This window comes from Podarcis melisellensis (genome assembly GCF_964234715.1).
Source record: "Podarcis melisellensis genome assembly, chromosome: 2".
In the NCBI taxonomy this organism is placed as follows: Eukaryota; Metazoa; Chordata; class Lepidosauria; order Squamata; family Lacertidae; genus Podarcis; species Podarcis melisellensis.
This window is the reverse complement of record NC_138529.1, coordinates 83548573-83572002: the sequence shown is the minus strand read 5'-3', so window position 1 is coordinate 83572002 and position 23430 is coordinate 83548573. Positions and strand designations below refer to the sequence as shown.

The 23430-nt window shown below is 43.9% G+C and overlaps 1 protein-coding gene across 2 annotated transcripts in view; it reads left to right on the top strand.

Annotated features, from left to right (window-relative positions):
* The window catches only part of PODXL2 (podocalyxin like 2), a 54084-nt gene that overhangs the window by 5991 nt on the left and 24663 nt on the right, over positions 1-23430 (top strand). The window contains exons 1-2 of one of the 2 annotated variants that reach the window (XM_081900469.1): positions 10027-10051; positions 20050-20340. In XM_081900469.1, the coding sequence (XP_081756595.1) occupies positions 20133-20340 (208 nt within the window). In that variant the 5' untranslated portion in view covers positions 10027-10051; positions 20050-20132. Of the gene's footprint in view, positions 1-10026; positions 10052-20049; positions 20341-23430 lie in introns of those variants that run through there. The other variant, XM_081900468.1, reaches the window with a different exon arrangement.

The window sequence follows — 23430 nt, the reverse complement described above, 5'->3', positions numbered from 1 at the left end:
CACAGCAGCTGTTGTTTGAAGACTCCAGATGTATAAGCGATTGGGAAATTGTAGCTGTGTTTGGACAATGATATTAAGCCAATATTGACAGGTATTTTGCCCATCCATGTAGCTCCTTCACTTCTCACTTTGTGACATGAGCAATCAAATCAGGAAGTTTCTATCCATAGCAATAATGTGGTTACCAGGTTCAGAACAAACAGGATATTATACCATATTCGAGCCATGGTTTTAATATCCCAGCTTGTTCTGAAGCTGCTGACCATAGTTTTCCAGGTTGGCTAATTAGATATGTCCTTGTTTAATTGTGGCTTGTGTGAAGGGGCAGAAGACTCGTTCATATTTCAGCTTATTAAATTGAGAGATATCATCCAGACTGAGTCCCTTTCCCCCCCTTACTTCTAACCATGGAAAGGAAAAAGCAATGTGCCTGGTTGATGGGACACCCAACGATCATGTTGTGAATGAAATACTTTCATCAGCTTTGATCAATGGGAATTGTTCTTAAGTAAATGGAAATAGAATTTTTCCATAGTTTCTCTGCAATTCCAGGCTAACGCTTCTAGAATGTAATAGGACATGGGTAAGCAAACTAAGGCCTGGGGGCCAGATCCGGCCCAATCGCCTTCTAAATCCGGCCCATGGACAGTCCGGGAATCAGCGTGTTTTTACATGAGTAGAATGTGTCCTTTTATTCAAAATGCATCTCTGGGTTATTTGTGGGACATAGGAATTCGTTCACCCCCCCAAAAAAATATAGTCCAGCCCACCACAAGGTCTGAGGGACCAGCCCCCTGCTGAAAAAGTTTGCTGACCCCTGTAATAGCACAATGCTAGAACTTTGTTGCAATGTTACTGAATAACTAGGATTGAATAACTAGGATGGTTTGCCCAGGTTCATCCCAGCAAAGGTAAGAGTCCCTTCCCTTAAAGTGGTGCCTTTAACTTCCCATAATGAGATCTCCCATCTGCCAGGCACAAGATTGATCTCGGTCCTTGAGACTCCCTGGGGTTCTCATTCACGTAATGGCTCCTAAATAATTTTATGGTGATGAGAGGTAGCAGATGCAATCTGCTGCTAACTAAATTCTTAGCCTAATTAATAATCAGTGAAGGTTGTGGCCATTCAAATGCTTGGACTGATTTTCCTGCTGCTACTGGGAACACGGATTTTATTTCACCAGAGGTCACATCTACATCACATTTTGAATACACATTTAGAGCACTTTACTCCCCTTAAAGAGTCCTGGGAACTCTAGTTCCTAATCCTGGTAATTGTAGCACTATAAGAGGTAAACTACAGTTCCCAGAATTGCTTTGGGAGAAACCATGTGCTTTAAATGTATGGTGTGGATGTGATCTATAGTGAGGATGGGTTCTATTGCCACAATAGGTAGCCTCAAGTTTTCTCTGGGAACTTAAGTTTATTTCTGGAATTAGCGGAACAGGAATTACACCGCTACAGTATTGGAAAAGTTATATTGGAAACTGAGGGTAAAAATGTGCTGCAGGCTGTGTTTAAGCCTGGCACTCTGATGGCATAGTAGCAGACATTCCTCAGCTAAGCTACATGGAAGTTGATTATGTTTACTACACAGTTTGGATGAATGAGCATTAGAGATGAGACCTTTCTACAGAAGGACATCTCTTTTCCTTCCTCGGTCACCCTGTTCTTTTGTGTGTACAGTGCTGTGAGATTCCAGAGGGTGTTAAATGCATCTTCCTCCTTTCGGCTGTCTTGCTTGACTAATTCCTTGTTAGTTAATCTGCTCGACTCCAGCAAATTGGGATGGCTACACATCCAATGCAGTCAATCTTTCTAAGGAACCGTTTCTTTAATTATAGGCACCCGAGGTTTAAATAACTATATTCATACTCCAAGGGAGAGCTCCAGGTGACAGAGTATGAATTAGAGCACACATTCCTCCCTTGTGCTTGAAATGAGGAACAGCCTTGTAGGATGTTGTGGATAAACAGGCAAAATGGGAGCACTCAAATTGGCCAAAAGGAAAACTAAATGGTCTCCTAGAGCCCAGAGGCTATGCGATTTGCTCTCAATTCTCAATGGTACAGTGATTTGAATGAGCCGTCCCCAAAGAATAAGGCTAACATATCTCATTTCCATGAATATAGCTTGGGTGGATTCACACATAAGGCAAGGGGTAGCTGGGATTGCAAATCTTACTGCTTCTGGGTTGTGCTTGTCACTTGCAGAAGCATCCAAATACTTTCTCTTCACCAACTCTCCTTCATATGATCTGACAGGAAACTAGTGGGCAAGAGGACCCAGAAAAACACTGTGTTGTGGCTGGGACTATTGCCTTCCCTGTAGCTCCCTGTGTTGTTTGAGCAGCCTACCGAGCCAACGCTTTTCCTACCGACTACTCTGCAGGTCTAGGAGAGGACCATTGCATTGTTCTTCTCCATCAGAAATAGGGAAGGGTGCCTTCACAACCCTCTGTGGGCAGTATTGGACCTTTAGTGGAGGTTGCTCATTGGCTGTGAGTCCTGGAAGACCTGCTCCCTGGCCTTGCAGGCTCCTACCTGGCCTGGTGAGGTCCTGACTCTGACACCCAGTTGCTAAGCTGAGGCTGCTGAACAGACTCTTGGGTTGGGGTATTGGTGGGGGGGGGGTTTACTGTTGCTGATACTAATTTTTTGTATCTTCTTTTGATGTATGTGGAAATTGTTCAGTTTGGTTGTGTACTTTTTCATGTGTTTTATTTATTACTGATGACTACTTCTGCTATATTTGTAATTATGTAATTTATTTCATGTTGTAAACTGCTTTGAACATGGTTTTCACTATGAAAAGGTGGCGATGAAAATAAAATGATGTATGTATGTATCCACGTACACTCTGTTTTCCTGCAAGTGTACGGGATCTCTGCTGCCCTCACTCATCTTTAGGTTCTTGGGATATCCATGCATAGACCTCCTACTTAGAAACAAATAGATGAGTGTGCTCCTTTATCTCTTGCAATGGAAAAATCAGGGGAGGGGGGTCTGCTAGCAGTTTCTTTCCATAGGCTGACAAAGAGGTGGGATTATAATTCCAAAAAACCCCAGGATTAAAAAAAAATGCAAAATCAGTTCTAACAATCTGCTGGTTTACAGTCTTGTGTGCCACTAGTCAATATTCCTGTGTCCCCTACACAACATCATGGGTTGTTAAACTGACATTTGCTTTCCTGCTTTTTGCTACTAGCCCAGAAAATATACAGGGCTCCTGGGAATGTGGGTGTGCTAGAATCTCTGTGGGGTGCCTGCCTCTCTCCCGGCTTGGTCTGTGCCAGAGGAATGCTGACCTCTCGCCTATGTTTTCTGCAGTCCTAATTAGAAGTGATTGCTCTGCTGGGCTTCCTAATCCTGCATTCAGAATGTTCTACAAATAAATGAGAAACTGGCAGCAAAAGTCGGGGGGGGTTGTAGATATAGGGGTGCAGGACTCATTTCCTATAGAGAAGGAACCAGGGTCAGATGCTTTGGAATAATCATGGGGAGATAGACAAAAGGGCTCTGTCTGGGCTCTGAGCTCTCTCTGTGTTCACAGGCGGAAGCCACTGAGATTGTGGCTTTCTTGGTGCAAACCTGCAATCCTGGTGATCCTCCAACATTGTGCGTGCAATCTGCACTACACCCTGCACCGCCAACGTGGAGAAGCAGGATGTCAGCCCAATAAGCACCACGGACACGATTGCAGGAGCCGCTTAAGCGTGGAGTTTCCTCGTACTGCACCATTTCTTTGTCAAGACAAGCGGCTCATCAGGCACCTGCCTTTTTTGACTGCGGAAGAAGCGTGTCAAATCACGATGGCACAACATTTCTGCCGACTCAGGCATTTTAAAAATATATAGTTAAGCTGTGATAAACTGCAGGAAACAATAGCTTGGAAGAGGGTGCAAGGATCGTAAAGCCCACAGGCAGCTCCTCGCTTTTCATGTAGCCAGATTTTCTCCTTTCTAACCATTAGAAATGTTCCTCCATTACTCAGTTGGGAATAAAATGAAACTCTCAACCACCCCTGCTCTCATTCTGTATGAAAGAACACAGATAATAGCATAGGAAAGATGGTCATGGGTTGGCAATGTGTTTGCTTTTAGCGCTACTTCTGGATTGGTTTTGCGGCCCTCTGCCTGTAGGAATTGTTCTGCTTGATGGTGCTAAAGACCTGTCTGTTGTGGAGGCAATGCACTGGGGCAACAGGGGCCAGATACCACCATAACGTTCACAAATAAGAGCACAATGGGTTCAACCACCCCATTTCTTTCCAGCTTCTCGTAATCAGTTATACTGCCTTTGGACCTGGAAGTTCCATTCTTCGTTATTATGTCTGATAGCCATTGACAGACCTTCCTCGACAACCTTGCCTAATCCTCCTGGGGGAGTGGGTGGGTGCAAAAATCTAAACATCCTGTGCTAATGGATTCCATAAGCCAATTGCACATTTGCGTGAATAAGTAGTTTGTTCCATTTTTCCTGTATTTTTTGCCTGCCAGTTCCACCAAATCCGTGCGGAGCCACTGTATTTTCTATAAATGATTCACTATTTCCCCACTGTAGCTTAACTCACTGCTATCCTGCCCTCAAATTTTCTCCCTGACAATGTGTAACAGAAGTTCCTTGGGATCTCTGCCTGCCTTTTTCCACCAGTAGCTTGTACATCAGGGGACATCAGTGGCAGATGCTTCTTTTAGCTGATCATTGTTCCCCTGTCTCAAGTGATTATCAATAAATGACCGTTTTGGATCGAGCTCCCTATTTTGAATAACATCTGCTGGACAAATGCTTGGGCACAAATTTGGAGAGCCTCTCAAATGAAAGCCAGATATAAAATGAAGCAGGTTAGCATGGGGTCCTTCTGTGAGGTCCTACCTACCCCCCAGTTGGCATAATCTTCACTTGTAGTTTGTTCTGAATGAGGTATTTTATCTCAAGCAGCAGATATTGAGGTACTATAAAGAACAGGAATAGCTGTTCGAGTTCATTTACACAAAAAATGTGCCCCTCAATAACACTCAAGTAAGGCAGTAGTTCCTATGGCAAGTTCTTAAAGAAATGGGAGTGCCAGATCACCTCATCTGTCTCCTGAGAAATCTCTATGTGGGACAAGAAGCTACAGTTAGAACTGGATATGGAACAACTGATTGGTTCAAAATTGGGAAAGGAGTACGACAAGGCTGTATTTTGTCTCCCTGCTTATTTAACTTATATGCAGAATTCATCATGCGAAAGGCTGGGCTGGATGAATCCCTAGCCGGAATTAAGATTGCCGGAAGAAATATCAACAACCTCAGATATGCAGATGACACAACCTTGATGGCAGAAAGTGAGGAGGAATTAAAGAACCTTTTAATGAGGGTGAAAGAGGAGAGCGCAAAATATGGTCTGAAGCTCAACATCAAAAAAACGAAGATCATGGCCACTGGTCCCATCACCTCCTGGCAAATAGAAGGGGAAGAAATGGAGGTAGTGAGAGATTTCACTTTCTTGGGCTCCATGATTACTGCAGATGGTGACAGCAGCCACGAAATTAAAAGACGCCTGCTTCTTGGGAGAAGGGCAATGACAGGCCTAGACAGCATCTTGAGAAGTAGAGACATCACCTTGCCAACAAAGGTTCATATAGTTAAAGCTATGGTTTTCCCAGTAGTGATGTATGAGAGCTGGACCATGAAGTGAGAGCTGGACCATAAAGAAGGCTGATGGCCGAAGAATTGATGCTTTTGAATTATGGTGCTGGAGGAGACTCTTGAGAGTCCCATGGACTGCAAGAAGATCAAACCTCTCCATACTGAAGGAAATCAACCCTGAGTGCCCACTGGAAGGACAGATTGTGAAGCTGAGGCTCCAGTACTTTGGCCACCTCATGAGAAGAGAAGACTCCCTGGAGAAGACCCTGATGTTGGGAAAGATGGAGGGCACAAGGAGAAGGGGGCGACAGAGGATGAGATGGCTGGATAGTGTTTTCGAGGTTACCAGCATGAGTTTGACCAAACTGCGGGAGGCAGTGGAGGACAGAGGTGCCTGGCGTTCTCTGGTCCATGGGGTCACGAAGAGTCGGACACGATTAAACGACTAAACAACAACAAGGCAGTAGTTACCGCCTGCTGCCTCCACTTTTATTCTTCACTGATATATGTAGGAGATAGTCACTGTGTCAAAATCTGAGTGGACCAATATTTGTGTTTCCCATCACCTTCATCAAAGCTGCTGTTCCTCAGGCAGTGAAACTGGGACAATGAGGCCTGCGTCTTCTGCCTTTCCGAACTCTTTGTCTTGTGAACCTAGAAGAATGACTTTTATTTTGTACTGTGTATCTCTGTGTGGCAGGAATTTGCCAGAGGACAATGTTTTTACTCTGGAAGGAAATTCCTTATTTATTATATGTATTTGGGGCAGTTTAATTACACTTGCTGCTCTGACATTGCTCTGGTTCATAGGCTAAGTTGGTAAAGATGTGTTGAATTCCTGGCTAAGTGCAGAGAGGCTTAAGTGCTTCCACACCAGCCTTTTTAATAAATCAATCAATAAATATTATTTTTCTTTTCCGCCCTACACCAGACTTTTTATCCAGTGTTGCTCATTCATCTCTGAAACTCCAGATGACATTCCTTCCAAACCATTGCATTCCTATCTCTCTCCCCTATTTGTTTTTTTAAAAATGGCATTAATATTGCCTTTGTTTGTTATATTTCTTTCTTCCTAAACATCATAGACTCCACGTTATCCACTTGCACCTCACAATTATCCAAAGCTGCTTTGTCAGTCTTTTTATTCTAAAAAAAGGGTGGGGAATCTCAGACCTGACGGCTGAATGGAACACCCCAAGCCAGGCCACACACCCTCTCCGGCCATATCACCTATGAGTCCTTATTTGCATCTTCCTTGGGTGTTTTTGCTGGCCTGGAATGTGTTCATGAGCTCTGATAATGCTTCTTGGTTGCATAGATGGCAAGATGACAGAGGTGTGTGAGTGTGTGTTGGAAAAAGGCCCTGCTGTACAAAGGTAACATTTACCTTCATTACTCCACCCACCTTTTCCTCTGGAAGGATGCTCAGGAGGTTCCTCACCCCTGTTCTAATGCAGCTTAAATAATATTTGGATCCCCATTTTCTGCACCTAAGATAAGCTAAATGTTCCCTGCTCATTTTGTTATATGTAGCAGGTACTGGTATCTTCCCCCCCTCCCACCATGAATGTGTGATTCAGAAGTATCCTTACTGACCATGAGTTTGTAAAAAAAACACTTCTTTTCTCAGTCCCTTAACCAACAGAACTCCTATTAGCAGGAGACTCAAATGCTTTGTAAGAGGCAGTCCTAAGATTATTGGCAGCTCTTGCAATCTGACTCTTTTCAGTGTATATGGGTGTCCCTGCATGGTGTGTGTTGAGAGAGCTCATTGAGCGGGGAGCAGATGGCACCAACTAGCAGTGCCCCAAAAGTCAGCTCACACCCTTCTGGACATACCTTGATATCTGTGAATCCAGTTGAACATTTGAAGCCCCACACCCCTCAAAAAAAGTGTGTGTGTGTGTTGAGGAGCTTCTCTGTAGTCAGAAGAACCCTGCACCAACTGATTGGAAATTATTACTTATTTTTATTTATTTATTTATTTAGACATACATACATACATACATACATACATACATACATACATACATACCCCGGCCCTAGTTGAGACCAATCTAACCACCTTGGGGCTTGGGACCGCCAAAGTGTTGTTATTTGTGGACCTTAAGGTCCTCCTTGGGGCATACCAGGAGAGGCGGTCCTGTAGGTACGAGGCTCCTAGATGGATGTGTTGATGTTGGCGATGCGGCTAGCCGCCTCAGTGCATGCGGGTTTTTGTCTGTTTGTTTTGTGGGGAAAGAGCTTTACTTCTCTTCGTATTGGTGTGACCCTGGGAAAAGTAGGAAGGCAGATGGTTTCAAGGCTTCCAACCTCATAGGCGTTTTTGTTCCTGGTCATCATCTGTGGCTGTAGGTTGGAAACTGTAGGTGTGAAAGTGCCCCTCGTCTTCCCCTAGGAAAAGGACTTGTCTTATCCTCATTCCAAGTTTTTGGAGGGAGCTTGCCCCCTCTAGCTCACTGGCTCGTGGCCAAATGAGATTTTTTTAAATGCCTGCTGCTTCCCTCATACCCAGGACATGTTGTTAGCACATTTCATCCTTACATTATTATAGTTGGAGGTAGTGTGTGTTGTGTGTGGTGGCATTCTCTCCAGTATATGCTTACAATAGGACTCCTTTCATTAGTTATTAATACATTGTTAATTATTACATCCACCTTTCCTTGAAGGTAGTCAAGGTGGGGTTCATAGTTTATTTCCATTACGTCCTCAAAACAGTCCTGCAACCTGGGTCAGGCTGGGAGAGTGCCTGATCACCCAGTGAGCTTCCTAGCTGAGTGGGGAAATGAACCTGAGTTTCTCAGGTCCTGTTTGTTATTACTTTGATGGCTGTATGACACATTTCACTTGGAAACAGAAAATCCATATAAGAGAAATCCAATTTAGCACCACATGTCAGGGAATTCAGCAAGCTTGGGAGAGAAGCTAAATTTGGGATATAATCAATCAGTATTGGGGGTGTATTTTAGTTAAGAGGTTCAACCATTATGCCATACTGTGGGGCTTTGTTTTGTTTTGTCCTGGATGCTGGCTCTGAAAGTACCATTGCCTTGGTTGGTGGCTATGAAGATAGTCAGCTAAGAGGAGGAGTTTGAGGAGAGGATTATGACGGCACTGCCACATGATAATAATGCTCGGGTCCTCCCTGCCACAACATAGCTTCTGTGGATTTAATGATGCTTTCAGACACCCCCATTGGCAGGATTGGATTAGATGACCCCTTGGGTCCCTTCCAACCCTACAGTTCTATGATTCTTTTTATTTAGTTAGTTGCAGGCTTGGTGGGGGGTGGGGGTTGGTTGCCTGTTTTGGGAGAGTGCCTACCTTTTTGGTCTGCATTTTATTTGTTGGGGGTTTTTTGCAGGGGAAGGGTATAGGCATTTTGCCTGTTTTGGGGTGCATTCTGAGAAACAGATATTTCATGGTTTCTGTAACAGATTTTCAGATGCGGTCCCCAATCTCAAAAAGGTTGGGGACTTGCACAGCTGGGTCCAGGAGGTTTCAGGGCAAGAGTACTAAAGTTGTAGAGAGGAATACAGTGCCAGATGCCTGTGCGTGTGTCTGTCTTTATAATTTCGCAGGGAAACTCACTTGTCAAAGGCTCTCCTGCTTTTCAGCGTTGTGCTTTGTGTAACCTCATTTCTTACATTCTAGTCAGTGACACTCACGTTCCATTACACTGAAGTGTGTTCCCCATTCTGGGGTTGCCATATGGCAGGCTGTAAACCAATTAGTCCCTCTCTTTTGGCTGCCTGGCTTGGCTTGGCTTGTTTGCTTCTTTAGCTCTGCTTCAGTGTTACGCCACGGGCAATCCTAATTATTTCAAATGGAAAAGTTAACACAGGCATTGGCAACCTCAGGTCTGTTTTCATCCCTCCGTGCTTAGGCCTTAAGAAGCTGCCATGGTGTGCTGGCAAGTGTGTTTGTTCTGCGCAACACGTGGCTTTTTCAGCGTAGGCCTGTACACTATATAACACTTCTAGGCCCTTTGCCCATACATATCTCTTAATGATGTTCAGTTTCTAGCCTATTGACATCCTTTCTACAGGCTTTTAATCAACTTGTCGTCTCCCCAATGCCCTGGACTTTCTTCCATGCCTTTTCTGGATTCTTGAGCTTAGTCTCACTTTGCCTCCTCGGCCTAGTCCAGGCCCCTGACATGGCTCCAACACTAAGCCTCCTGACTCATTCAGTCCCCCTGCCCGACAGGTGGTTCCTCCTGATAGGTTTCCTTTTGGCTTTACAACTGGCCTAGTGTTTCCTTGGAGTTTTGTCCTTTGCTCTGTTAACTGTGTCGCTGCTTTGGGGATAACCTGCATCTGCTGTCCTTTGGGAATGGGCTCCCCCCCCCCACCATGCCACAGCTGTTCATCTGAGGAACAAGTCTCCCTTTCTTTGACAGCCATCCTGTGTAAAATGTATGCTACAATCCTACCGCTGTAGTCTTCTTGCTGCTGTTCGCAGAATTTTGATTTCCTTTTTATTCCCTGGTAGCGAAGAACTGACCTCGGCTGCACCCACTTTGCCAGCTGAATTCTGTGAGCGATTCCCACAATCGCTAAAACTGTGATAAAGCTCCTCTCATTCCTGTCTTCTCCTCCTCCCCCTAACTGTGCCGTGATATGACTTTTAAATAGTTGGAAGGCAATTTGAGTCACACATTCACCGCCTTTTCATGCCTTGAGATAAGCTTCGCCTATGCTGGCCATGATGGTTAAGGTTTGGCCAGCTTCACTTTACTTGGTTCCATTGTAAAGGTACAACCCTCCATGTTGTGGTCAACCCAACAGTATATACGGTATATGTTTGTTTGTGTGTGTGTGTGTTGTATTCTGTTTGGTCTGGTTTAACTCTGCCAGCTACGGTACTTCAAATATCGAGGGGGAAAGTTTCAGTTAATGAAATCCATAATCCCACCCCAGATTTCTCTCCAATTTATAGTCAAATCATTGCTCCCTCACAGCTGTCTAAACTAGGATTGCCATATTTCAAAATGGGAAAATCCAGACAGAAAAGTTGTTGTATTTTTGTGGGGGGTTTTGGGCCAAAGTAGTTGAGCATTTTTTGCAAAAAAATTAAAAAATAAAATAATTGAAGTTTTTGAGCTATTTTTAAGGAAAATTGACAAAACAACACTGCCGACAGGGGTTGCCATACGTCCAGATTTCCCCAGACATTTAAGCTATTTCCGCCGGGACACTGCTTCTGATGGCTGATTGCCGGCTATATCTGGGAAGTTTCGGACATATGGCTACCCTAGTCTAAACTGGCCTGAAAGGTAAAGTGGGCCATGCCAGCCTCCCTGGTCTGCCACTCAGTGAATAGCTTGCCATTCCTGTAATTCACTCACTAGGCCTTCCAAGGAAGTGTATTTCATATTCCATTTTTGTCTGGTCTGAGTATATGAGCAAATTTGATGTTAATGTACTTTGTCATCTGGCAGAGGTGTGATAGTGCGATTCCAGCGCATGATGATTATCATGACTTGCCCAGTTCTGCTTGGCCCAGGGCTGTGGAGGCAGTCAGGTCTGATCTGCTTGGCAAGGTGGCACATTTTAGGCTTCAGAAAGAGGCCAGAAAATTATCTTGTCTGCTGTACTGCAGTGTAACTGATGCTTGCATAAGGGCATATGGCTAGGCTTGAGGCGCTCTGTGTTGGGTCTAGCCTAGAAACCACACAACTGGTGCCATTTTGGATTGTTTGGTATGCTGAACAAAGGATCAAGGAGTTTATAAACTACACACACACAAACAAAGCAGTGAAGAAAGAGCATGTTCTAATTTCGTGCCGTTTCTCTGTATTAAATACTTGATGCAACGAAATTGTTTTATCTATTAGATAGATAGAATGTGTTTTATACAAGAGACTGTCTAGATTGCTCTGCTGAATGCTTTCTTAGAAAAGGACATTCCGCCCAGATTAGCAGAGGAAGCTGAGAACACAGATTGGAGCAGAGAAGTCTTGGGCCTTAATGCAGTTATTTCCCTGAGGCTTGTGTTTATTTTCAGGTGTCTCGATGGCTGTAATAACTTGTTGGTGGCAGCTGTTAAGAAGCATTCCTTGCTAGTAAACTGGAGACTGCACAGCAGCCTTCCCCAACCTGGTGCTCTCTAGATATTTTTGACTGCAACTCCAGTTAGCCCAGTCGATGTCAAGGGTGCCAGGAGTTGCTGTCAGATTGGGAATGGCTGTTGTACATGAGCGTTTTACTCCTGTACAAAGGCACCAAGGAGTCTAAAGAAAGGGAAAACTAAAGCAAACTCCTTGGATGCCTGAAGTCAGGAGGCCAGGCTCAATGCAGAAGAATTAGTCAGGAGTCCTTCCTTCTTGTGGAATCCAAAAAAGGATCTGGCCAGGGCCTAGAAAATCCTCAGTGTCTGGTTACCTTGGATCTTTTCATGTTGGCACCCAGGAATTTGCTTGGGTTTTAATTTCTGAGAATGGAACAAACCTGTTTTAAAATATGCTGTGTAAGTGCAAATGATGTGTAGACACAATCATAATTGTAGGTACAGTCAGGAGATCTTTGTCTTGTTCCCATCTCTCTTGGAGAATAAAAGGTAACAGTACACTGAGTCTTCACTCAGTTTTCTATCTGTCTTTAAAACTTCCCTGAACAAGTCCAAAGAGACAAATATCTCTGTTTAATTGCACTGGCGCCTCTCATAAAGCCTCATGTCTTATATGTCCTTGGCAGGACTGAGACACACTCTAGGCTGAGGTACGCATATACAGGCCTATACTTGTGTTTTGTAAGGACTTGGTTTGTTGTAGGCAAAGCATATGTGGATATTGCTCAGGGCAATGGTATTAGTAGTATACCAGAGGTTTTGTAGAATTGGTGTGGCTCCTAGTTGACAATGATAAAGCTGAACCAGAGTTCAAATCCCTGCTTTGCCATTACCATTGCTCAGTGAGCATTAGACATCACACAATCTGTTAGATCTTTAACCTGCTAGCTGGGAAGAATCTTTGAAGGCAGGTAATGAAGATTGTAAAGCATAATCTTTACACATCGATACTTGCATATAGCTAGTGCTGTTTTGTTAGAGCTATGTACTTCTTGCAGGACCAATTTGAGCAATAAAACACCAGAAGGCAGGGCTGAGTTTGTTTTGCATCGGTGGAAATTTGCTGTGCAAATTAGAGTTACAGTAGCGCAAAGCAAATCCAAGAATCTTGGCTCTCAGATCCACCAAGTTTTGCAAAAGCAAATTTTCTGCAGCTCAGCTTAGCTGAGGTCTTGAAATTCCCAGGGTTAAGTTCATACTCAGAGAGGGAAGTAAACGTCAGACTGAGCCCACTGCTGATACTTTCACAACTGCTAATTCTTGTGCTTTGGCTAGCATTTCTTTTCTTTGGTTGAGGATAGTAGCCCAGCCTGGTAAACCGGATCATGAATCTTAAAGGGTTTAAACTGGGTAAACAGTTCAGTGTTAAATGAGGGTAAACAAACTGCTGGGAACAACCTCTTGCACTAATGGGATTAGCTCCCCTGAAGGCCAGGCTCGTCACAGGTGACCGCATTTTTAAGCTTTAGGACTTTTATAGAGAATGCGTGGGGAAGGCAGTAGACATGAGAGATGTTTCCAGCACAAGCCTGTATATGCTTACTCGGAAGTAAACCCCAGTGGCAATTACAGAAGAAGAAAAAGAGGTACAGTGGTACCTCGGGTTACAGATGCTTCAGGTTACAGACGCTTCAGGTTACAGACTCCACTAACCCAGAAATAGTACATCAGGTTAAGAACTTTGCTTCAGGATGAGAACAGAAATCGTGCGGCGGCTGCAGGAGGCCCCATTAGCTAAAATGGTGCTTCAGGTTAAGAACAGTTTCAGGTTAAGAACGGACCTCCAGAATGAATTAAGTTTTTAACCCGAGGTACCACTGTACTTAAAAATCTAAAGGTGAGTTCTTCAACAGTATTTTATAAAACATTTAAAGATTTAATGGTCCCATATATATGTCTAAACTGTACAATAATACCTTAGCTGGAGGTTTATTGCCACCAACCTGGAAACTATCAAGAATTGTATTAATTCCCAAACCTTATAAGGTAAAGGACCCCTGGACAGTTAAGTCGAGTGAAATTTGTCTACGTGATGTGGCACTCACCTCCGCTTTCAGGCCGAGGGAGCCAGCGTTTGTCCACAGACAGCTTTCTGGGTCATGTGGCCAGCATGACTAAACCGCTTCTAGTGCAACGGAACACCGTGACAGAAACCAGAGTGCACAGAAACGCCGCTTACCTGCCTGCCACAGCAGTACCTATTTATCTACTCCCACTGGTATGCTTTCAAACTGCTAGGTTGGCAGGAGCTGGGACAGAGCAATGGGATCTCACCCCGACATGCGGACTGCCAACCTTACGATTATAAAGACCCTTCATTAGTGGAATCATATCGCCCAACTTCTCTACTCAACTGTCATGGACTGGCTGGATGCAGAGTAGTAATGGGAAGCTCCAGCTGGGGAACCCCCAGAGGAGAAGAAGGGGATTGGTGATGAGATGACGATGAGTGGTCCGTGGTCCGAGGGAGAAGAGAGAGCAGACTGGAAGAAGGAGGTGTCAAGCTGAAGAAGCAACAGGGTTTGGTGAGCAGGAAGAGCCTGGGGCAGATAACATTCTAGAATCAGAGGCAGGAAGGGGGTGGGCAGGAGACAGAGATTATGCAGAAGAATCCCCTTCCCCCTGGTCTCCCAGAACAGTCAGAGAAACGAAGAAGGTGGAGCAAAGAGAGACAAGACGAAGGAGCCTTAGGCTGCTGGGGAAGTAATGTCCATTACTTTAGTGGGTCTGCTCTGAGTAGAAATAACATTGAATCCAACCCATAAAGTTTGAATTGGTGCCAAAGAATTGGATGAATGGAAATTAAGATTCATGAGATCACGTTAATAATTATTTGTATCCCTCCCTCTTCTCTCACTGTGGGAGATATACTTTTGTATCCAGTATACTGATGGATGGCACATGAAACTGTATAAGGCTTGCCCAATGTGTAAGAGTTCATGCTCCTCGAGTTTCAACCAGGTTAGTAAACCACTCCTCACCTTTCTTGGCTGAGGCTTCAATCCGAAATGCACTTACTATTGCATTTCTGTTGAACTCCATAGAATTTATTTCTCAGAGTAAACATGCTTAGGGTTGCATTATAAATGTAGCTATATGTAATCTGGTAATAAATTGACTGCTGTTACAGTAAAAGCCAAAGAACCACTGGTTTAAATATAGAATACATTATATTATGCACTATGGCCAATTGGTGTCTCTCTAGTTCAGCGTTCAAGGAACAGAACATTATTTACCTAATAAAGAGGTATGAAGCAACCTTGCCACTCCCCCCCCTAGGAATCTGTGTTGGGTTTCTTTGTAACACTGATGGGAGTTCCTCAAGAAGGAAAGAGAAGGTGAATCTTGTGTCTAAGACATTACCCTGTTAGGCATTTTAGACATGGTCTTAGCAATCCACACTTTCATTTTTTAAACAGATATATGCACAGCAGATCTAAGAGGGCTTATGTACTAATAAAACTGTTACATCCGTATGCAGTAAATGTGTGCTTTTTAACCATGTGTATCTTACAGGTACATGCACCAGGGCACTGGTTTGCCACAGCTTTGTCACATGTACACCTTGTAGCAAATACATCTTTGGCTGCATAGCAAATAAGGTTGCCAGTCATACACTTTCATTTCTTTGTGCCTCTGTACCTATCCCATCCTATGAATTTGTGCACACAAGCAAATTAATACAACTGGGCAACAGGGTCCTAGTACTAGAGCCTTCATGGCCAGCACTAGATTCTAGCACCACCAGCAGTGCAGCATAGGCAAGTTACATGGCTTGGATAGGGAGGTGGGTTTGATGGTATTCTGCTGCCTGTCAGGCCCATTGAAGTCTGTTGTCACATTGAGATCATGGATGAATTGGGAGTGGCTGGTGGTTTTACTCAATTTGACAATCAAAGGCTTGTGCCAGTCATGGCAGCTTGCATATCTGTCGCCACAGCAGATAAACAGGATTAGTCTATTCTGAGTGCAGTTAGTGTGTGTTTGTTATCTCACTTGCATATGTTTATAGTCCAAGCACAACAATTATACACACACACACACACACACATCTCTCTTTTGGGGGTCTCAAGATGCTGCTGTAGTGCTAATAATAGCTCAGTGACAGCTGCTGTGTGAAGGCATAAAAATCCTAGACACAATTCTGTTCTGTCTCTCTCTCCTTGTAGACTGAGCTAGGAGAGTGTTCAAGCAAGATATAATCTGACCTGCAAAAGCATGCTGCATGCTCTATAATGGAGCATATTTTGGGATGTTTTGGCTTTAGTGACTGACTGACTCAGCTATGTGCAAATAACACTTGGTGAGTGTTGTCCATCCCTTGGGATGGCCAGAGAAGTCTTGGTTGGCTGCTTTATGCTGCAGTGCACTTCTTTTCAATGCTGATTGCTCCTGTCATACTTTTGCTATCTCTGGTATTTGCCTTTGTCTTAGTTGATCTCCTTTAGCTAATTTTGCTTTATTGATCTAAAATGAGAAAGCACATAGGGCAATAAAAAGTCTCCAAAAATAAGGATGAATAGGTTGTGGAAAAGCTCTTGCAGACCAAGCATTATCCAAGGCTCAAAAAAGGCACTCCCTTTGATTTCAAGTTTCTAGAATGAATAGTGTGTAAATTCTCCCTTCTATTTTCATGTTTATGGAGTCCCAATCCAAAGACTTCTCTGGGTACTAACACCACCTCCTCTTAATACTTGCCCATTTGCTTACATGCTAATCTAGCTTGGGTAGCTGCTGCCAACCCACCCCTCTGTACACTCCGTACATCTAGACAGATATGGTCTCCTGGAGATTCAAAACAGCCAGGAGTAAGATGGATGTAGTACATGCACACCTTGCTTGCTTAATTCACATGACTTTCCAACTACAGCACTACTTTTTCTCCCTATTTTAATGAGTAATGTGTATTGAGCAATAGCAAAGCTTTGCTGTTTGATATAGTTTTAACACAGGGAATAGGATCTGGCCAGTTAAGTGTGCTCTCAATTCGCTGCGCAGGGTGACAGAAAAAGATGCCCATTTAAAAAAGTGCTGACTTTGACACAAATGAAAAATTGGGAACGCTCCAGGTTATTCTTCCTTTTAGCTGTGGCTTGAAGTTTAAATCTGCGGCTTGAAGTTTCCATTCCTGGCATCATGTCAGGCTCAGGAAAAGTGGTAGTGGTTTGCCCAAAATGGGATCATGGGCCAGCCTCTGAGGCTTGTCGGGTGTCATTAGGCCCACAGCCTATAGGTTCCCGAGCACTCAATTAACATAAACTCTTAAATGTAGACACATCAAAAACAAACAAAACAAAGGATTGTGAGAAATCAAGACAGTATAGCTATTTAAATGTCATGGGTCAGGGTGCAATTCTTAGTTCTACAGAGTTTATTTTACAGAGTTAATTCCGTCTCGGCCTGCAGAGATAAGCACATGCATCTCTAGAAACTTGTTATGTCAAAATGAGGGAAAGCCTTCTTATCAAAGCGGCAAATTCTTTTGCAGTGCAGTGAAAACACAGTCCCTTGTTCATAATGAAGGATCTCTCTTTAGAATATATTGAAGTTGTAATGAACAGTGAATGGGCAGTTACTGAGGGTGTAATTGCTCAGGGTGACTTGGAAAACGGAAACTGGATTTTATAATTCCTGTTAGCATAGTGACCAAGCAAAGATCTCACAGGAAGATGCAGTAAAGGAGGATAAAGAATTGTGTAGAATCTGTCCTGTTCTCATTGAGGGACCAACGCATAGGGCAAGGCTAGTCGGTTGTTACAGCACCAAGGACAGCTCTTAGTGAGCAACTTCCTACAACATGGGTTGCGTTGAACTGAGCTCTTTTGTGGCTCTGCCTCCAGTCCACCTCTCCTAGGCTTTGTCCCCTTGTGGAAGACTAGAGCCAGCCTTTTGGTCAAAAGGTAGGCAGTTCTGTGTATCATCACTTTCTGTCTGCTGTGCTCCTAGCAGCACTCAACTGGCAAGGTACGGTATGGGGCGGCACTTGCTCCTCAAACCTAGGTGAAAGGGCTCATGAGGGTCCTAGCTCCAGTTCTGTGGGCTCTGGTACTGTGAGAGTTGGATTAGTGGACTCCTGTCTGTCAACCTGAGGTTCAGTGGTCCCTCAATCATCAACATAGTGCTCAGAGCCAGGAACCCAATTTAACTCCTTAGTACTGTAGCCTCAGAATTGGTGTCTCAGTCACCGCTAGACTCCACGACCCACACTCTGGAGGAATTTGAGGCGGGGGAATTTATCTGGATTTGCAAGGGTGTACCTTTTTCCCTTAGTGAATTAAATATACAGTGGTGCCCCGCAAGACGAATGCCTCGCAAGACGAAAAACCTGCAAGACGAAAGGGTTTTTCGGTTTTTGCGACGCTTCGCTAGACGATTTTCCCTATGGGCTTGCTTTGCAAGACGAAAGCCCATAGGGAAATCTCCGGGGACCTCTTTTAAATGCTGGCGGTGGGGAGCAAAGCCTTTCCCCCCCCCTCCGGACTTCAGAAGAGGTCCAGGAAGGCCGGCGGGGGCAAAAGGCTTTGCTCCCCACCGCCAGCATTTTAAAAGCGGTCCGGGATAGCAGGGAAGCGCTTCCCACTATCCCGGATGGCTTTTGAAGGCAGGCGGGGGGAGCAAAGACTTTTGCCCCCCGCCAGCCTTCAGAAGAGGTCCTGGACCTCTTCTGAAGGCTGGCGGGGGGCAAAAGCCTTTGCTCCCCCCCGCCTGCCTTCAAAAGTCGTCCGGGCGCTTTTAAATCGCCCCGGACAGTCCCGGGGCGATTTAAAAGCCCCCAGTTAGGCAGGCAGGGGGGACAAAGACTTTTGCTCCCCGCCCGCCTTTGGAAGAGGTCCTGGACCTCTTCTGAAGGCTGGCGGGGGGCAAAAGTCTTTGCTCCCCCCCGCCTGCCTTCAAAAGCCATCCGGGCGCTTTTAAATCGCCCCGGACAGTCCTGGGGCGATTTAAAAGCCCCCGGTTAGGCAGGCAGGGGGGACAAAGACTTTTGCCCCCCCCCCCGCCCGCCTTTCCGGGAGAGCGGGAAGGCAGCGCTGCGTTCTCCGCTCTCCCGGGAAGGCAGGCAGGGGGGAGCAAAGACTTTTGCCCCCCGCCAGCCTTCAGAAGAGGTCGGGGGACAGACTGTGCTTCGCAAGACGAAAAACTCGCAAGACGAAAAGACTTGCGGAACGAATTAATTTCGTCTTGCGAGGCACCACTGTATCTGTTTCTGAGGTCACTATGGCTATGAAATGAATACGCAAAACAGACTATTCCCCACCCCACCCCTGTTTGCAGATGAGAATGGGAAGCTACTTGGTTCTGTCACTGAGACGTCTGATGATTGTTCATGCATTCATCTGCAGTATTTCAGCTTTTCTCTCAAAAAGGCTTAAGGGCTTTCTAGGCAGTCACTTTTCAATGCAGATGCATGCATAGTTACCCACTGGTTTGTGCAGAGTTTAAAAGGGTTGCTTCAGTTGCAGCAGTATCTAATTTTCCCTGCAGTGGATGCATTGTGGTTTTCATACCTGAAAATGACGTTCTTCCATGCTGTGGATAATGTATTTATACCAAAGTGAGTAAAAATGTTGCTGTAAAGGCAGAGAAGCCTGTGACTGTTCTTGAGAGAATGTATGGACAACTCCACATGATCAGACCAAAGGCCCATGTGTCCAGCATTCTGTTCCCACAGTGAGTAACTACATGGTTACAGGAAGCCTGCAAACAGGCCATTGGAATGCAGCAGCACTCTCCCCAGCAACTGGTATTCTGCCAGATTATAATTCTGCTTCAGACATTGGAGGTAGAACATAACCACCGTGGCTGGTGGCCATTGATGACCCCCACCTCCATGAATTGTATAATCCTCTTTTAAAGTCATCCAAGTCATGGGGGTAGCCAAGGGGGAGGGCAGCTGCCTCCCCAATAAATAAAAATACATAGCTAACTGAGGTTCTGCCCCCCAAAACAAATGGCCTACCCCCCCCCCCAAATCCTGGCTATGCCCATGATCCATCACTAACTCTTACAGGAATGAATTCCATAGCTCAGCTATGTGCTTTGTGAAGAAGTACTTCATTTGGTCCGACCTGAGTCTTCTAAAATTCTGCTTCATTGACTGGTCGTTGGTTCTAATATTATGAGGGAGGTTTTAATATTATCTCCCTTTCCCCCAAATGCATAATTTTATACACCTCAATCATCTCCCCTCCTTACTCGTCTTTCTCTGAAATGTTGTAACATTGCTCCAGAACATTGATCATTTTGGGTGCCCTTTTCTGAAGAGAGAGAGCTCCATTACTTCCGCCCCCCCTTCAAGGTTCTGTATGATTACTAAAACTGATATTGATCTCATTCTTGTTTGTAGGTTCTTTGTGCATCTACTGTGCAGTTTCAGAAGATCCTGGTACTGAAGGACTGACTTCAACCTCCTTCGTGGATTTCTCAGCCATGTCTCACTTAGAGTCTCTAGATACCAGTGAACAGCCAAACTTGGAGGTGTCAGAGCCAGACCTTGTCCCCAATGCCCTGCTAGCCTCACCTGGTTCAGGCTTTTCCAGCGAGGAGAATGAAGATTCCAAGATCCTTCAGTCCCAGTATATTTGGGATGATGGTGGAGACATAAATGATTCCAGCTTGTATGTGGGACAGTCATCAGGTAGTCTGTTTTATCCCTTTCCCCCCTTTTTTCCCTTTGTAAGTTGTTGGGAACACCTCTGTTCTCTCAAATTGATGTGATTTTGGCTGAAGAAAGATGGGATTCATTTTAACTTCATGTCTGTTTCCACTGAGTTGTGTGTGCAAAGCTTAGGAGTCCCATGAGATGGAATCCTCTCATGGGGGCTTCCAGGCAGGCATATTCCAGGACTTTCTAATAATTGCTCTTCCACTGTTAGCTACAAGGAGAATTGCCATTGACTTTCCACACATTGGGAGGTATAGAGGTGTGGGTGTAAGTATCATGCTGTAATACAGATCTGAAGCTCAGAAATGGCTGAAATGGTGGCAGCAAAATCAGTTTTACTACTAGTGCATTAATAGTTAGTGCTAATAAATAATAAAAATCACAAATTTTAAAATATTGATAAAATGGTGCTAACTGGAAAGGAAATAGAGAAGGAGCACCCAAGTATCAGTTGATTTGCTGCCAAAGGTATTACTGCATGTGTAAAAACTATGCCTCTTGGAAAAGACTGAAGATTAGCAATCAGCCGTGGATATTGTGCTCCTGTTCCATTCTTTACCAGAAGGTTTTCTGTGGTAAAAAAAAAGAGTGAGAGATAGAAGTAGCATGTGGAAGACACAGGTGGACAACGATTTGGCAATGACACTATGTAAATGAAGAGTGAAATGTGGCCATTCTACAGTAAGCATCCACGGTGGGGAAACATGTATGTTGAGTTGGGTAGGTTTGGGATGAGGGAACAGATGCCTCTTTGGGATTAGAAGGTTATGGGAAGAGTAGAGCTGATGAGGCTCCTGATCATTGCCATGCAAGCTGGATAGCTCAGGGGGACCTATGGGACAGCTTCTGAACAGGATTTTCTTGTTAAAGAAGCACTGCACATTCTGCAGGTCTGCAACCAATATTATGTATGAGTATGGCCTATATATAACACTGTAGTGATATAACTAACGCATGGAAGCTGTGGCTGCGTTAGGACTTCGCAGAAATAGTTGCTAAAATCTTATTCCTCCTCTCTCCACTCCCAGTGTTTTATAGAAATATTGCCTTTCCTCGAAGCCTCATTTTTCAAAATATATCCTTTGCAAAAAACAAACAAACCCACAACCCACCATTTTAAGAGCATGCTTTTGATATGCCTGCTGAGTGAGATATGAGGTGGAAAAGGGTGTGAGCGTATTTGTTTTTTCTCCAAAGCTCATGAGATTATCTTGTGCAATCTTGACCTGATTTTCAGGCATTGCATATTAAGAACAATGCAAGAAGTTGACCTTCATCCTTTATTGCCACCCCTACTGCCTTCTGTGCTTTCATTTTTCTCTGAGTGGGTACCAGCCTAGTTTGAGTTTAGTCTGTTAGTAGAACACTATATCCTTTCAAGTTGTCTCTTTCTATAGACACCTGCCTGAAAGAAACTTAATCTTCTGCTAGGATAAAGACTACATTAGCAATACAAGCCATCCTACAGTTCCCTCTTGCTCATGTCATTCTCATCCACATATATTTAGGAACCTGATTGAGGTAGAAGGAAAGAGCCCTGACTCTCCAACATAACCTCTTCCCTTTCTAAGAAGCTGCTCTTTATGCATTGCAATCATCCATGTTTTCTTCTGAGTCTGCCTTTTATAATTTTGCCAAATGCTTCTCTAGCCTTTGGCTGATTAATATTCTACAGCCTTTTAAATGTGGGAGGAGGGTTATTGTTTTGTTGTTTTTGTTTTAACTATTTATTTGTTCTTTTACCTTAGTATCTTGTGAACCCCCCCTGAGATCTTATGATGAAGGGCGGTGGTATATAAGTCCCATAGATACATAGATAGATGATAGATAGATAGATGATAGATAGATAGATAGATAGATAGATAGATAGATAGATAGATAGATAGATAGATGGATGATAGATAGATAGATAGATAGATGATAGATAGATAGATAGATAGATAGATAGATAGATAGATAGATAGATAGATGATAGATAGATAGATAGATGATAGATAGATAGATGATAGATAGATAGATAGATAGATAGATAGATAGAAAATAAGCTGTTGTGTTTTCCACGTGCCTGTTCTTTGTATCAATAGTAGATGTTGATAGCTGAAACAGTGCAAGTCTGTGCATCTGTGGCACAACGCTTGTGTTTAGAAGCATTATCACAACCTCCTTGCTGCTGTTTGTGTCAGGACTAAAAGCACCTTTGGCATATAAATCATTGGGTAGCTTTGGATGAAAGAAATAAAAGTTCAACAACCATCTTTGTCAGAAGATGAAGAGGAAAAGGAACACTCTTGCAGATGCATCCCTGAGCTGGGAAGCTAAGATTTTCATACTGGGCCTATGTTTTTGAAGAAACCATTCAAAATATAGTAATGTGCTTTGTAATGTAGGATATAATGAAGTGTAACACTCGAGTCTTAGTGTAAGAGAGAGGGCGGCGAGGGCAGGGAGGTTCTGGCATAACTGTGAGGAATCATGAGCAGTGAAATACAGCATTTATCAAGATGTTTGTTATCTCCCCTGTGTTTTAATTTAGTATTACATATTTACTAATGGGATAGAAAGGTTTCCTGTCACGATATTTAGACAGTGCTGGTGTTGGAGCTTTGGGCAGTTTAACTGTGATTCTTATGTGCAATGCCACAAAAAGCTTCCCTGTTCTGGTGTTCTGTGCAACTGTCAAGAGTATTTTGACAAGTTCTTGCCATTCAGGCTAACCTAGTAACTGAAAAATATGCATATTACTAGAAATACATGTAGAAAACTGAATAGAACTTTATGTGCTTTGAATAGACTTGAACTGCTTAAGTACATGCTTTCCATTTCCACTTGTACATAAATACTTGCACGATTGTGCTCCATTTTGGGCATTATTTCCTACCTATACGCTTTTTATTTTCTAACTGTGAAGCTTTGTTAAGAGCTGCATTCTTCCAAATGCCTATACATCCACACACACCTGAATGCTTCAGATATCACATATCCAGTCCCAACATGCTTATTTCACACTTTCCCTCATATGATCACTTAAATACACACACACACACACACACACACACACACACA